This window comes from Ovis canadensis, chromosome 26, assembly GCF_042477335.2.
Source record: "Ovis canadensis isolate MfBH-ARS-UI-01 breed Bighorn chromosome 26, ARS-UI_OviCan_v2, whole genome shotgun sequence".
Taxonomy (NCBI): Eukaryota; Metazoa; Chordata; class Mammalia; order Artiodactyla; family Bovidae; genus Ovis; species Ovis canadensis.
Window position 1 is genome coordinate 42,601,406 of NC_091270.1, and position 14,180 is coordinate 42,615,585.

At 37.1% G+C, this 14,180-nt stretch overlaps 1 protein-coding gene across 12 annotated transcripts in view; it reads left to right on the forward strand.

Moving 5' to 3' along the window:
* The window catches only part of WRN (WRN RecQ like helicase), a 114,416-nt gene that overhangs the window by 70,934 nt on the left and 29,302 nt on the right, over nucleotides 1-14,180 (forward strand). For 7 of the 12 annotated variants that reach the window (XR_011253545.1, XR_011253547.1, XM_069573349.1 and 4 more), the window contains 3 exons: nucleotides 2,154-2,335; nucleotides 6,771-6,872; nucleotides 7,150-7,245. Coding sequence is in view for 8 of the 12 variants with exons in the window: in XM_069573349.1 (XP_069429450.1) it covers nucleotides 2,154-2,335; nucleotides 6,771-6,872; nucleotides 7,150-7,245 (380 nt within the window). In the remaining 4 variants the exon portion in view is untranslated. The remainder of the gene's footprint in view (nucleotides 1-2,153; nucleotides 2,336-6,770; nucleotides 6,873-7,149; nucleotides 7,246-14,180) is intronic. The other 5 variants (XR_011253546.1, XR_011253548.1, XM_069573350.1 and 2 more) reach the window with 1 other exon arrangement.

The following is a 14,180-nucleotide window of genomic DNA, read 5'->3' on the forward strand; positions in this document are numbered from 1 at the left end:
AGGTATTAACCTTACTGAGGTTATCGATCATGTCACAATATATATCAAATCATGTTATATATGGTAAACTTACACAATGTTATAATTCAGTTATATCAATAAAGTTGGAAAAATTAAGAAATAACATTTAAAAAATAAATATTGGAAGTATTATTAAATTGCTTTTTTAGTCAAATATAGCAAAGCTGACTAGTTGTATTCACACAAAGCTTTTTTCTTAATATTGTTTCCATTCCTATGTTAATTTTTCTCTCATATTTCTCATACTTCCATTTATTTGTCCTTCCTTCCTTTCTTTTTTTTTCTGCTCTTGGTACATCTTAACACGTGTTTTGTTTCAAATGGCACTTTATTATTTACCACTTATACACACACATAGTTTAACAAACTAAAATAGTTCTCCGGTGCTTAAAATGAAACGTGTAAGCCATCATTCCTTCCTGCTGCTTTTTCCTACTCTCAGCTTTTTTAGCTTATTCCTTTGGTGTTTGCCACTGTATCTTGCAGTAATTTCCTTGTACTGCTACTACTTAGTTTACTTATTATTTGCCTGTTAGATTTAGGCATTATCTCTCAATTCCCCACTATGAAAGGTGAACGCATAGCTCTTTGACATCCCTTCCTGCCCTTCTCATTGTGTCTAGAAGTTTCTACCCCCTCTTTTCCCAATATATTAATATCACAATTTTGATTAGATCAATATACTCAAATATTATGTGTATATATTCTTTATAAATGCTTTGTATATGTAAGGCATGTAGTATAGAGTTACTTGTACATTTTTTTGTGTTCTAATTACTACTTTTCAAGAAATGTGGTTAGCTTTTTTTGGCAATTATCACTAATTTTCCCCTAAAATTTCCCCTAGTCATGTCAATCTCACCTCTGTATATTCATTCCTGTTATACCAATTTTATCCTTTTAAATTTGCAGAGAGAAATTCATATTTCATTCTATCTCTTTAATGAGCAGCTTCCTTCTACCTTTGGGCTTCCCTGGTGGCTCAGATGGTAAAGAATCTTCCTGTAATGCAGGAGACCCGGGGTTCGACCCCTGGGTTGGGAAGCTCCTCTGGAGGAGGGAATGGTTACCTGCTCCAGGATCGTTGCCTGAAGAATCCTATAGACAGAGAAGCCTGGTGGGCTATAGTCATGGGGTCACAAAGAATTGGACACAACTGAGCATGCCCCACACCTGTCTTTGTACCTTAGAATACTGCTAGAAAAATTAAGATGCAGTCTTGAAACTTCAGAATAACCCAAAGGCTCATTTAATGTAATAAATATTTTAAGAGTCTCTTTTGTATCTTATATTTATATACATTCAGAAGAACCATGATATTTGCTCCTTTTTGTAGAGAGGGAACAAATCCTATTTGATGGTCACCAGTCCTAAATCTGTAAATTGGGCAGATAATCTCTTAAGCTGTAAGTGATTTGTCAAAATTATATTAAATTCCCTGGTGGTTCAGACCATAAAGAGTCTGCCTGCAATGCAGGAGACCCAGGTTTGATCCCTGGGTCAGGAAGACTCTCTGGAGAAGGAAATGGCAACGCACTCCAGTATTCTTGCCTAGAAAATCCCATGGATGGAGGAGCCTGGTGGGCTGCAGTCCATGGGGTTGTAAAGAGTCGGACACGACTGAGTGACTCACTTCCACTTTCTTTTTTTTTTTCAGTTTTTTTAAATTTATTTATTTTCTTTACAGTGTTGTAGTGGTTTTTGTCATACATCTGAATCTGCCACGGGTGTACATGTGTTCCCCATCCTGAACCCCCCTCCCACCTCCTTCCCCATCCCATCCCTCTGGGTCATCCCAGTGCACCAGCCCCGAGCACCCTGTATCTTGCATCGAACCTGGACTGGCGATTCGTTTCACATATGGTAGTTTACATGTTTCAGTGCCATTCTCCCACATCATCCCACCCTTGCCCTCTCCCATAGAGTCCAAAAGACTGTTCTATACATCTTTGTCTCTTTTGCTGTCTTGCATACAGGGTTATTGTTATCATCTTTCTAAATTCACTTTCATATTAAATTCAGTAGCATGCCAGGGACTGTAATGAATGAACTAATTGTACTTACCAAAGGGAAACATGTAAGGTTTTAATTCTGCTAAATGTTTGTCAAACTGTGTTGTTATTTATTCTCAGTGTGTCATAGCTACCGTAGCTTTTGGAATGGGCATTAATAAAGCTGACATTCGCCAAGTCATTCATTATGGTGCTCCTAAGGAAATGGAATCCTATTACCAGGAGATTGGTAGAGCTGGCCGAGATGGACTTCAAAGTTCTTGTCATGTTCTCTGGGCTCCAGCAGACATGAACCTAAATAGGTAAAAATACTCATTGCTTTCACCCTTACAGATTTCTTTCTTTCCATATAAACTTCAAAAGTATTTGAGGCAACATTCAAAATTTAAATTAATACGTGTAAGTGCATTTAAAACCAAAAGAAAACCCAAGACGTTCTTAAGATTTGTGGTGAGTTGCCACCCAGAGGAGATGAACTAATTTCATCTATACTTCTTTTAGTGTGAAGATTTAACTAAACCAGCACTACACTGGGAATGTAACGTAGATCTTGTGGAACACTTTCAAAGTATCATTTGTTGATGATTTGTTTTTTCACTCCCGTTCTCAAGTTTTGATATGTCTTCAGCCATAGTTACTTTAGAATCCATTTATTTTGTTTTTGTTTTTTTCTTCTCATGCTGCCATGGTGCTTATTCCAAATGACTTCTGTCAATTCCAGTTTGGCTCTAATTACCACTTTTGTTTCTTTTGTTTGTTCTGTGAGAGCATGTCCTCTCTCCTTGCCCATCTGAGTGATCATGTTGCTCTGTACTGACTGCCTGCCATGGAAAAATATTGTGCTTAGTGTTTAGAGGCAGGAAAGCCTTACTACTTAAATACTAAACAGGTGTTTTGTTGGCACTTATGTCCTGTGAGATTGATGTCGAAAGGAAAACTTCATCTTGCAGAATTTTAGTGGTAGGATTTACCAATTTATCCCTTCACCCATAGGGAAAAAAGTTAAGAAACATGTATATGGTGGACTTACTAGCTCATTTTATTAAAATGGTGAGAGTGCCTATCTAATACAGTTTTTATTTTTATTTATTACTCAGCAATTTTTTTTTAACACTGTGTCCCAAGCATTATGCTCTGTGCTGAGTATCCAATGGTAAATAAAAGCAGATATAAATAGTACCTGTTTTTTAATAGAGTTTACTATGTAATGGGAATGACAGATCTTAATCACAGAATCGTACAACTGTAGGTACATAGGGTTCGTTTTACTGCTCTCTTTGTGTTTGAAAATTTCAGTAACCAAAAGTTATTTTGGAAAGGATCATGCAAATACATGTAGTGGTATAGCTATTACATGCTATGAAAGAAATTTGCCTTGAGTAGCCAGTGTAATATTGGGTGTGTGTTTACCCATTTATAAAGATCAGATAAGGCTTCCTTGAGGAACTAATGAGTTAACTTGAGGTATGAGAGAAGAATAGGGATTAATTAGGTAAGAATGTTTGCTATAAATTTTAAGCTTCTTTTAGGAGCAGTCAGTAGCTTTTTGTTTCTTCTTGTTGTGCTTTTGACACTAGTGTCTTTGTAAAGCTTTTTATAAACTAATTTAAAATAATTGGGGTAGAACACAGCTTTGTATACCACTATTAAATTTGGGGTTGTTAAAAACATTTGGGATTGTATCAGACATAAGTTGATTCCTACCAGTTCTGATTTTATTTATGCATTGTGTTAAAGATGCTGAAGACTTAACACTTAAGTTTTGTATCGTGGCTTGGCAGGTTCATCAGTGGATATAGTTTCTGTTTATCTGAGTCTCAAAAATATTTTAAATGGTTATCTCATAAAGATTTAACAGAGGTAAACAGTGAGTAGTAATCAAATAGTGTTGCCAGAAAACCCATACTTGAATCTTTAATACAGACAGGTTGTTCTTTGTATCCATACTAAAGGAAATAAAACTATAGGGTTAATCAGCATAAAAAAATATTTCAGCAATGGTTGAGGCCCAAATCTGTGCTATCCTATGACAAACCTCTTCTATTAGAGAAAAGAGAGTTTTAGAATAAATGGAATAGCTGATTTTCAAATGAAAAGATCACTGTAATTCATGAAATGTTTAGAGTCTGTCTTATGCTAGAATCCTGTGACTAAGAGAAGAAACTTGTCTGGTCGTCAGTGTAAATATGCAACTAAAATTTTTTTTATCGTAGAAGCTGTACCGTTGGCAAAGTCTCAATGTCTACAGTTGCTAGTCATTATTTGAAACAGTCAAAACCCAGATAGTTACTGTAATCTTTGTTTAAAGGGAATAATTTGCAAATTAATCTCAATTTAATAAGTCTTCCACTGGCTTCAGCTGATTTCTAGTTAGGGTATTGCTTTCAGAATATTTATTCTTTTTCAACTTCTTTTTATTCTGTGGAATGTTATACTTTAACTATTTTGATGGTCCCAGAAGAACAAATATTCATTTGATATGTTGTTAGAAACTTGTTATTTTATTTCCTTCAATTTGTTAGCAAAACTGATGTGTTAAATATTGGTCATTGGAACCAAAAATAAGGGATCTTGTTCTCAGAGTGTGGGCATTTGCTTCCTTTGCTCTTTCTGAGGAAAAGGAGGTGACTTAAACAGACAAATCATTGCAAAATAGGGACCGAATTTTTAGCCCAGGAGCTAGGAATGAGATTGGATGGCTGAACTAGGAACTAGAGTCAGTTGTTGGAAGAGACTTTTTAGAGAAATTACGTGGAAGGGCACGGTGGTTGGTGGTGTCAAAGGATAAGAATGTTTTTGAATCAGAGGTCATTTATGTGTTCAGACTTCTAGAACTCTCTTAACTGGATTCCCTCTTGGTATCATCCTTAAGAATTGTACTTCTATCAGTACTTTTATCAGTCAGAAGGTTGTATAGTCAAAATATGAGTGAGTCATTTCCCTTTTGATGAGAAGTATTATCACCTAGATCTTGTAGGTTGTGTTGTTTTCTTTTGAAGTATTTGTAACCTGTTTAACCCAGACTTCTATTTATTCTTGGAAAGATATACAAAGACTATTTGGGAGATTCTCATCATCTAATATGTGATAGTCATGGAATTTCTTCACAGAAGGGTAAATTAAGAGAGTCAGCATAAGGTATAGCAACAGTACTTTAAAAAAAAGTCTTCCGTGTTATTTTAAAAGTTTATATAAATTGAGCATTATGGGGAAAGAAGTTTGAGGAAGGAACTTAATTTTGATAATTTTCTGATGTCTGGTCATTCAGTTCAGTTCAGTGGCTCAGTCTTGTGCAACTCTTTACAACCCCATGGCCTGCAGCACGCCAAGCTTCCCTGTCCATCACCAACTCCTGGAGCCTACTCAAACGCATGTCCATCGAGTCGGTGATGCCATCCTACCATCTCATTTTCTGTCGTCCCCTTCTCCTTCCATCTTCAATCTTTCCCAGCATCAGGGTCTTTTCCAAAGAGTCACTTCTTTGCATCAGGTGGCCAAAGTTTTGGAGTTTCAGCTTCAGCATCAGTCCTTCCAGTGAGTATTCAGGACTGATTTCCTTTAGGATTGACTGGTTGGATCTCCTTGCTATCCATAGGACTCTCAAGAGTCTTCTCCAACACCACTGTTCAAAAGCATCAATTCTTTGGCGCTCAGCTTTCTTTATGGTTCAACTCTCACATCCATACGTGACTACTGGAGAAACCATAGATTTGACTAGGTGGACCTTTGTCGGCAAAGTAATGAATGCCTCTGCTTTTCAATATGCTGTCTAGGTTGGTCATAGCTTTTCTTCCAAGGAGCAAATGTCTTTTAATTTCATGGCTGCAGTCACCATCTGTAGTGATTTTGGAGCCCCCCAAAATAAAGTTTCTCACTGTTTCCCCATCTGTTTGCCATGAAGTGACGGGACCAGATGCCATGATCTTAGTTTTTTAAATGTTGAGTTTTAAGTCAAATTTTTCACTCTCCTCTTTCACTTTCATCAAGAGGCTTTTTAGTTCTTCTTTGCTTTCTGCCATAAGGGTGGTGTCATCTGCGTATAAGGTTATTGATATTTCTCCTGGCAATCTTGATTCCAGCTGTGCTTCATCCAGCCCAGCATTTCACATGATGTACTCTGCATTTAAGTTAAATAAGCAGGGTGACAGTATACAGCCTTGATGTACTCCTTTCCCAATTTGAAACCAGTCTGTTGTTCCATGTGCAATGATGTCCGGTAAAACCCCATAATACAAAGGGGAAGTTTTTAGAAGGCTGAGAAGTTTTCTGAAGAGCTGAAGTGGTGAAGGCTCATATTTGGATCATGAGTGTTTTCAGTATTCCTTATATAGATTAGATGCCTTAGTTTCTCATGTAAAATAACTTTAAGAATAATCTTTTACTGGAAAAATGTAAAAATTCATGAACAGTAGAATGATTGCCAAAAACGGAAGTAGCATATAGGCTAAAATGAAAAACTTGAGAGTGTTAACCAGTTTTTAATAGGCAATGAAGCTGTTGATATTCGGACATAGGTGACATTCTTTTAAAGGCAGTTTTCATAAAAATCAGAAAAATACCTAGCTTTTGTAGGGGCATTGACTGGAAAGGGATCCAATAACTTTCTGAGATGATAGAAATATTTTTTATCTTGTTAGTGGTGTGGATATTTTAGGTTACAAAAATTAAGCAGTAATAAATAAATGAAATAAACTGCTAATACAATTTTAATATTACTGTGATATTTTTAATTGACAGGCACCTCCTTGGTGAAATACGCAATAAAGAGTTTCAATTATACAAATTAAAGATGTTGGCGAAGATGGAAAAATATCTTTATTCCAGCAAGTGTAGGCGACAGTAAGTATTGTTTATTTTATATCGTTTAATAACAAGGATATATAGATGATACTTTTAAGAAAAATGTTTTACAGAATAATTAGAAATACTTAGAAAATATTTGCTGGTGTTACATATGCGCTGAATTTTTAAGGCAACTTTCTTTGTACCTCAATAAAGTGAAGCCAAATAATGAGATCCCAGCTGAGTCAGTTAATGTTGATTTCTCATTATTTTCAACAATGAATTTAACATATATGTTTTTGTGCTTTTATTTAATTTTAAATTTTCTCGTGAGTAGAATCATCTTGTCTCATTTTGAAGATAAACAACTACGAAAGGCCTCCGTAGGAATTATGGGAACTGAAAACTGCTGTGATAATTGCAAGTCCAGGTACCTTTTTCTTCTAGATGGACATTCTAAAAATCTTCCTTTGTTTCTTTCTTTTCCTTTTCAAATGATTTTAAATGGATTTTTTTATTGAGGGATATGTATTACAGTTTTTTTTAAAAAAATAAGTAATGAATTTATGTATTTAAAAAGAGGACAAAGCAAGCACTATTACAACAGTTTACTTTTATAAAGAGGTAAACCAATAAGATGGTAGACCTAAATCTAAACATATCAATAGTTACATTAAATGTAAATGGTCTAAAAACTCCATTTAAAGAAATTGTTGGAATTGGTTTAAAAATATGACCCAACCATATGCAGTCCACAAAAAATTCATTACAGATATAATTATATAAGTTGATGAAAAAAAAAGGGTATATACATTGTAAAGCAGTTAAACTCCAATTAAAAAATCAATAAGAATTTTTTAAAAAAGATAAAAAACTGTGTACCATGAAGATATGAATCAAAAGAAAGCTGGAGTTATTTTTAATGTCAGATAATGAAGATTTTGGAGAAAAAATATTACCAGGGTTATAGAAAGATGTTACATGATGATAAAATGGTCAGTTTATGAATGTGTCTGTCAGGGTTCTCCAGAGAAACACATCACATTTGTGTACACACAGATACTCGCACATACACACAGAGAATGAGAATAAATGAGAGAGAGAGGTTGATTTTAAGGAATTGGCTCATGCTGTTTGTAAGGATTAACAGGTCTGAAATCTAGATCTAACTGACTTTTATAGACCATTTGTCAACAGGAACTACACATCCTTTTCAGGTGCAAGTGTAATTTTCATGAAAACAGACTGTCTTTTGGGTCATAAAACCAGTATTAACACATTTAAAAGATTTGTATTTATACAGAATATATTTTCTAACTAAAATATAATGAAACTACAAATCAATAGAAAGAAAGAGGCAAGTCTCCAAATACTTGGAAATTAAGCAACACACTACTAAATAATCTGTTAGTCAAAGAGAAAGTCACAAGTTAAGTCGGGAAATATTTTGAACTGAATGAAATGAAAATGCAAAATGTATGGGATAGAACTAAAGTGATAATGAAATGGAAAATAAGAGTATTAAATACTTACAATAGAAGAAAGATTTCAAATTAGTAATTAAGCTTCTGCCTTAAGAAACTGGCAAATAGGGGTAAAGTAAGCTTAAAGGAAACAAAAAAAGGTGGAGGGAGAGTAAAGATAAGGGACTAAATCAGTGAAATAGAAAACAGGAAAACAATTGAGAAAAGAACTGAACTCAAAAGCTCATTCTTTGAAAAGGTCAATAAAATTGATACAGACTCCTAAAAAGGGGGTGGGGGAAGAGACAGATTACCAATATCTGGAATGAAAGAAGAATTTCACAGACATTGAAAGGGTAACGAGAAAACACTGTGAATAATTCAGTAATTTAGATGAAATGGACCAGTTCCTTGAAAATTCTTATTGGCACCTTTAACAAGAAAACCCCTACAAATATGTAAAGCACCCAACTGACATAATAGCTGGAAAAAAATCAACAAATTTACCATCAAAGTAGGAGTTTAGTTCAGATCAGTTTAGTCACTCAGTCATGTGCGACTCTTTGCGACCCCGTGGACTGCAGCACGCCAGGATTCCCTGTCCATCACTAACTCCCGGAGCTTGCTCAGAATCATGCCCATTGAATCGGCGAAGCCATCCAACCATCTCATCCTCTGTTGTCCCCTTCTCCTCCTGCCTTCAATCTTTCCCAGCATCAGGGTGTTTTCCAGTGAGTTAGTTCTTTGCATCAGCTGGCTACAGTATTGGAACTTCAACTTCAGCATCAGGCCTTCCAATGAATATTCAGGACTGATTTCCTTTAGGATTTGATCTCCTTACAGTCCAAGGGACTCTCAAGAGTCTTTTCCAGCACCACAGTTCAAAACCATCAGTTCTTCAGTGCTTAGCTTTCCTTATGGTCCAACGCTCACATCCATATATAACTACTGGAAGAATCATAGCTTTGACTAGATGAACATTTATCGGCAAATTAATGTCTCTGCTTTTTAATATGCTGTCTAGGTTGGTCATAACTTTTCTTCCAAGGAGCAAGTGTCTTTTAATTTCATGGCTACAGTCACCATCTGCAGTGATTTTGGAGCCCCCCCAAAATAAAGTCTGTCACTGTGTCCACTGTTTCCCCATCTGTTTGCCATGAAGTGATGGGACCAGATGCCATGATCTTAGTTTTTTGAATGTTGAGTTTTAAGCCAGCTTTTTCTTTTCTTTTCTTTTTTTTTAAGCCAGCTTTTTTACTCTCCTCATTTTAATCAAGTGGTTCTTGAGTTCTTCTTCACTTTCTGCCATAAGGGTGGTGTCATCTGCATGTCTGAGGTTATCGATATTTTTGCCAGCAATCTTGATTCTAGCTGTGCTTCATCCAGCCCAGCATTTCACATGATGTACTCTGCATATAAGTTAAATAAACAGGATGACAATATACAGGCTTGATGTACTCCTTTTCCAATTTGGAACCAGTCTGTTGATCCATGTCTGGTTCTAACTGTTGCTTCTTGACCAGCATACAGATTTCTCAGGAGGCAGGTCAGGTGATCTGGTATTCCCATCTTTTTAAGAATTTTCCAGTTTGTTGTGATCCACATAGTCAAAGGCTTTTGCATAGTCAATGAAGCAGAAGTAGATGTTTTGGTGGAATTCTCTTGTTTTTTTCTGCAGTCCAACGGATGATGGCAATTTGGTCTATGGTTCCTCTGCGTTTTCTAAATCCAGCTTGAATATCTGGACGTTTTCAGTTCATGTACTCTTGAAGCCTAGTTTGGAGAATTTTGAGCATTACTTTGCTAGCGTGTGAGATGAGTGCAATTGTGCAGTAGTTTGAGCATTCTCTGGCATTTCGTTTCTTTGGGATTGGAATGAAAACTCACCTTTTCCCATCCTGTGACCACTGTTGAGTTTTCCAAATTTGTTGGCATATTGAGTGCAGCACTTTCACAGCATCATCTTTCAGGATTTGAAATAGCTCAGGGGGAATTCCATCACTTCCCCTAACTTTGTTCATAGTGATGTTTCCTAAGGCTCGCTTATGCTATTCTTTTAACTCTGCATTCAGATGTATATATATTTCCTTTTCTCCTTTGCTTTTCACTTCTCTTTTCTCAGCTATTTGTAAAGCCTCCTCAGATAACCATTTTGCCTTTTGCATTTCTTTTTCTTGGGGATGTTCTTGATCACTCCCTCCTATACAGCATCACAAACCTCTGTCCATAGTTCTTCAGGCACTCAGTCAGCTCTAATCCCTTGAATCTATTTGCCACGTCCACTGTATAATTGTAAAGGATTTGATTTAGGTTATACTTGAATGGTTTTCCCTACCAGTTAAAGTCTGAATTTTACATTAAGGAGCTCATGATCAGAGCCATGGTCAGCTCCCAGTGTTGTTTTTGCTGACTGTATATAGCTTCTCTGTCTTCGACTGTGAAGAATGTAATCAGTCTGATTTCATCATTGACTGTCTGGTGATATCCATGTGTAGAGTCTTCTCTTGTGTTGTTGGAAGAGGGTGTTTGCTATGACCAGTGTGTCCTCTTGGCAAAATTCTATTAGCCTTTGCCCTGTTTCATTCTGTACTCCAAGGCCAAACTTGCCTGTTACTCCAGATATCTCTTGACTTCCTACTTTTGCATTCCAGTCCCTTGTGATGAAAAGGACATCTTTTTTGGTATTAATTTTAGAAGGTCTTATAGTGGAGGTGATGGAATTCCAGTTGAGCTGTTTCAAATCCTGAAAGATGATGCTGTGAAAGTGCTGCACTCAATATGCCAACAAATTTGGAAAACTCAGCAGTGGCCACAGGACTGGAAAAGGTCCATTTTCATTCCAATCCCAAAGAAAGGCAATGCCAAAGAATGCTCAAACTACCGCACAATTGCACTCATCTCACATGCTAGTAAAGTAATGCTCAAAATTCTCCAAGCCAGGCTTCAGCAATACGTGAGCCGTGAACTTCAAGATGTTCAAGCTGGTTTTAGAAAAGGCAGAGGAACCAGAGATCAAATTGCCAACATCTGCTGGATCATGGAAAAAGCAAGAGAGTTCCAGAAAAACATCTTCTTCTGCTTTCTTGACTATGCCAAAGCCTTTGACTGTGTGGATCACAATAAACTGTGGGAAATTCTGAAAGAGATGGAAATACCAGACCACCTGACCTGCCTCTTGGGAAATCTGTATGCAGGTCAGGAAGCAACAGTTAGAACTGGACATGGAACAACAGACTGGTTCCAAATAGGAAAAGGAGTGTGGCAAGGCTGTATATTGTCACCCTGCTTATTTAACTTCTATGCAGAGTACATCATAAGAAACGCTGGACTGGAAGAAACACAAGCTGGAATCAAGATTGCTGGGAGAAATATCAATAACCTCAGATATGCAGATGACACCACCCTTATGGCAGAAAGTGAAGAGGAACTAAAAAGCCTCTTGAGGAAAGTGAAAGAGGAGGTGAAAAAGTTGACTTAAAGCTCAACATTCAGAAAACGAAAATCATGGCATCCGATCCCATCACTTCATGGGAAATAGATGGGGAAACAGTGGAAACAGTGTCAGACTTTATTTTTTGGGGCTCCAAAATCACTGCAGATGGTGATTGCATCCATGAAATTAAAAGACACTTACTCCTTGGAAGAAAAGTTATTACCAACCTAGATAGCATATTCAAAAGCAGAGATATTACTTTGCCGACTAAGGTCCATCTAGTCAAGGCTATGGTTTTTTCAGTAGTCATGTATGGATGTGAGAGTTGGACTGTGAAGAAGGGTGAGCACCGACGAATTGATGCTTTTGAACTGTGGTGTTGGAGAAGACTCTTGAGAGTCCCTTGGACTGCAAGGAGATCCAACCAGTCCATTCTGAAGGAGATCAGCCCTGGGATTTCTTTGGAAGGAATGATGCTAAAGCTGAAACTCCAGTACTTTGGCCACCTCATGTGAAGAGTTGACTCATTGGAAAAGACTTTGATGCTGGGAGGGATTTGGGGCAGGAGGAGAAGGGTACAACAGAGGATGAGATGGCTGGATGGCATCACTGACTCGATGGATGTGAGTCTGAGTGAACTCCGGGAGTTGGTGATGGACAGGGAGGCCTGGTGTGCTGCGATTCATGGGGTCGCAAAGAGTCGGACACGACTGAGCGACTGTACTGAACTGAACTGATAGGTCTTCGTAGAACCATTCAATTTCACCTTCTTGAGCATTTGTGGTTGGCGTATATACTTGGATTACACAGAAAACTAACCAGCTTTATCACATTGATCACTGCCTTCTCTAACTGAATACAACTACGAGCCCTGCTGTGTAGGGCCATCTAAGATGGACGGGTCATGGTGGAGAGTTCTGACAAAATGTGGTCCACTGGAGAAGGGAATGGCAAACCACTTTCGTATTCTTGCCTTGAGAGCCCCATGAGCAATATGAAAAGACCGAAAGATAATGACACTGAAAGATGAACTCCCCAGGTCAATAGAGCCCAATATGCTACTGGAAAAGAGCAGAAAAACAGCTCCAGAAAGACTGAAGAGGCTGAGCCAAAGCAAAAACAACCCTCTGTTGTGGCTGTGACTGGTGATGGAAGTAAAGTCCAATGCTGTAAAGAACATTGTTGCATAGGAACCTGGAATGTTAGGTCCATGAGTCAAGGTAAATTGGAAGTGGTCAAGTAGATGGCAAGAGTGATCTTTGACATTTTAGGAATCAGTGAACTAAAATGGACCGGAATGGGCGAAATTTAATTCAGATGTCTACTACTGTGGGCAAAAATCCCTTAGAAGAAATGGAGTAGCCCTCATAGTCAATGAAAGAGTTCAAAATGCAGTACTTTGCAATCTCAAAAATGACAGAATGATCTCTGTTCTTCTCCAAAGCAAACCACTCAATATCACGATAATCCAAGTCTATGCCCCAAAGTAGGAGAGGTTGATGTAATTTTTAGTTTTTGGTAGGCTAAGAAATAAAAAAGTAGGAAGCAGTAGGTAATCTGGTCAATACAGTAAGAAGTTTGATTTATCGATTTGTGGTATATAGAGAAGCTTATATTAAGCAGTTAGAGTAATGTGTCTCAGACATTTTTACTTCATGACCCACGTAGTTAATGATAATACTTATATCACACATGAGGCTACTTGAGTCTAGATTGTGTTCAGAACCCTACGGTCTGAAGGGATTAGCCTTCAGCACAGCTATAATCCATTTGCAACATCATTGCTGGGGAGCACTGAATTAAAGACTACTTCTCACACATAGGTAGCATATTTATAAGCAGTGGTTGGCAAGCTGTGGCCCCTGGACCAAGTGCATTTGCAGCCGGTTTTCGTAAATAAAGTTTTCTTGGAACACAGACGTGTACTTTTACTTATGTGTTATCTGTGACTGTTTTGCAAAGTTGAGCTAAGTAGTTGTGACACAGAGCTCATATGGTTCACAAAGCCTAAGCTATTGACTGTCTGACCATTTATAGGAAAAGTTTTCTGACCTCTGTGTTAGACTGTTTCAAATTTTTAGTGTCTTGATATCAAACACACTATATTTTCTGGCCAGAATGCCACTGAATTAGAAGTAAACGGAGAGCAAGCAGAAAAATTCTTATTCATTTGGAAATTTAAAATACTGTTTTACAGAACTCATCAATCAAGGGAAAACTCAAACTGGAAATTAAAACATTTTTAGAGCTTAGTGATCATTACAATAATATACACTACAACTTGTATGCTGCAGCATAGGTGATACTTTATGGAAATTTGATAACTTTAAATACTCATAACAGAAAAGAAAATTAATGAGCAAAGTATCTTGCTAAAATAGTTATTGTAGAGAATAAACCTGAGCATAGCCTCTTTCCCTCAAATATATCTAGAATACTGACTATATTCTTATTGTTATTTCGAAGATA